We start from the raw sequence: 1,974 nt of genomic DNA, 5'->3' as shown, positions 1-1,974 counted from the left end.
TATCCTCAGACAACCAGATTTATAAAACTTCAAATTTCATCCTCGTGCAACCAGATTTATGAAATTTTGAATTTTATCCTCAGGCAACCAGATTTATAAAACTTCAAATTTCATACTCGGGCAACCAGATTTATAAAACTTCAAATTTTATCTTCAGGCAACCAGATTTATAAAACTTCAAATTTCATACTCGGGCAACCAGATTTATAAAACTTCAAATTTTATCCTCAGGCAACCAGATTTATAAAACTTCAAATTTCATACTCGGGCAACCAGATTTATAAAACTTCAAATTTTATCCTCAGGCAACCAGATTTATAAAACTTCAAATTTCATCCTCGTGCAACCAGATTTATAAAACTTCAAATTTCATACTCGGGCAACCAGATTTATAAAACTTCAAATTTTATCCTCAGACAACCAGATTTATAAAACTTCAAATTTTGTCCTCAGGCAACCAGATTTATAAAACTTCAGTACTCGTGGTTACTTCAGTTAGAAGATGGACAAATATTGTTTTACACTTTTTCTTTTTGAAGCAATCCTTGAAGTGTAGGTTTTTCTTTTTGAAGCAGTCCTTGAAGTGCAGGTTTTTCCTTTTGAAACAATCCTTGAAGTGTAGGTTTTTCTTTTTGAAGCAATCCTTGAAGTGCAGGTTTTTCTTTTTGAAGCAATCCTTGAAGTGTAGGTTTTTCTTTTTGAAGCAATCCTTGAAGTGCAGGTTCTTCTTTTTGAAGCAATCCTTGAAGTGCAGGTTTTTCTTTTTGAAGCAATCCTTGAAGTGTAGGTTTTTCTTTTTGAAGCAATCCTTGAAGTGCAGGTTTTTCTTTTTGAAGCAATCCTTGAAGTGTAGGTTTTTCTTTTTGAAGCAATCCTTGAAGTGCAGGTTTTTCTTTTTGAAGCAATCCTTGAAGTGCAGGTTTTTCTTTTTGAAGCAATCCTTGAAGTGCAGGTTTTTCTTTTTGAAGCAATCCTTAAAGTGCAGGTTTTTCTTTTTGAAGCAATCCTTGAAGTGTAGGTTCTTCTTTTTGAAACAATCCTTGAAGTGCAGGTTTTTCTTTTTGAAGCAATCCTTGAAGTGTAGGTTTTTCTTTTTGAAGCAATCCTTGAAGTGTAGGTTTTTCTTTTTGAAGCAATCCTTGAAGTGTAGGTTTTTCTTTTTGAAGCAATCCTTGAAGTATATCTTTTTCTTTTTGAAGCAATCCTTGAAGTGCAGGTCTCCTTGGACGCAGGAGGCGTTACTTATCTTGAATATCCTTTAAATGGTTTCAATTGTCTCCGATTAATTTGCATTTCCTCCATCTCGCTGTTGATCTTTGATTATTCTTTTCACCTCTTTCCTCTTCCTTATCTCTAGCCTTGTACAAAATGCCAGTTGGAAGCTGGTCAATACATGTTTTTATAACTGAATAATTGTATAAGCTGCTCATGGTCTGTCGATGCTATTCATTGCCAGTACTAAGCAGTAAAATCTATTTGGGTTTCTGTCCCTAATCTGTAACTGATCATGAATCTGTAAGTGACACTAATGCGACGTTGAATGTCCCTGCAGTGAATGCACAAACACCAGTTAGATATTTCTTTCATCTTATTCTCACAGGAAGAGCTTGCAAAACTCGCTGTCAGATTTGTCAACATTACCGTCAGTTTTATTCTTGGATTTCCATACAGGCTCGGAAATATGAAGATGGCGTTGATCGAGACGTGTTTTGGTGTCATTTTCTATATATCCGATATATTGTCGCGCATATCTTTCGTTGGAAATTAGCAAATTGATATATTATTTCATATTTACATGTTCGCCACAGAAAAAAAACGCCTTTTCCTCATTACTGATACTTTCGCATCCTGTCTCATAGACTTAACAGAAATAAATTCACAATACCCTTAGGTTTGCACAGATTTAACTGAGAATTTGGAAACGACGTAAATTTGCGCTTTAATGCACGGAAGGACGCATACACCCAAGGTAAA

General features: G+C 35.0%; 1 protein-coding gene across 1 annotated transcript; it reads right to left on the bottom strand.

Moving 5' to 3' along the window:
• Positions 1-518: 518 nt before the first annotated feature.
• On the bottom strand, positions 519-1,430 carry LOC137626143 (pleckstrin homology-like domain family B member 1). The gene is made up of 2 exons (XM_068357219.1): positions 1,334-1,430; positions 519-973 (listed from the first exon to the last, which is right to left on the bottom strand). Exons 1-2 carry the CDS (start codon positions 1,428-1,430, stop codon positions 519-521), a joined length of 552 nt encoding a protein of 183 aa, XP_068213320.1.
• Between the last annotated feature and the right edge of the window lie 544 nt (positions 1,431-1,974).

This window comes from Palaemon carinicauda, chromosome 33 (assembly GCF_036898095.1).
Source record: "Palaemon carinicauda isolate YSFRI2023 chromosome 33, ASM3689809v2, whole genome shotgun sequence".
In the NCBI taxonomy this organism is placed as follows: Eukaryota; Metazoa; Arthropoda; class Malacostraca; order Decapoda; family Palaemonidae; genus Palaemon; species Palaemon carinicauda.
This window is presented reverse-complemented; position numbering and strand designations above follow the sequence as displayed.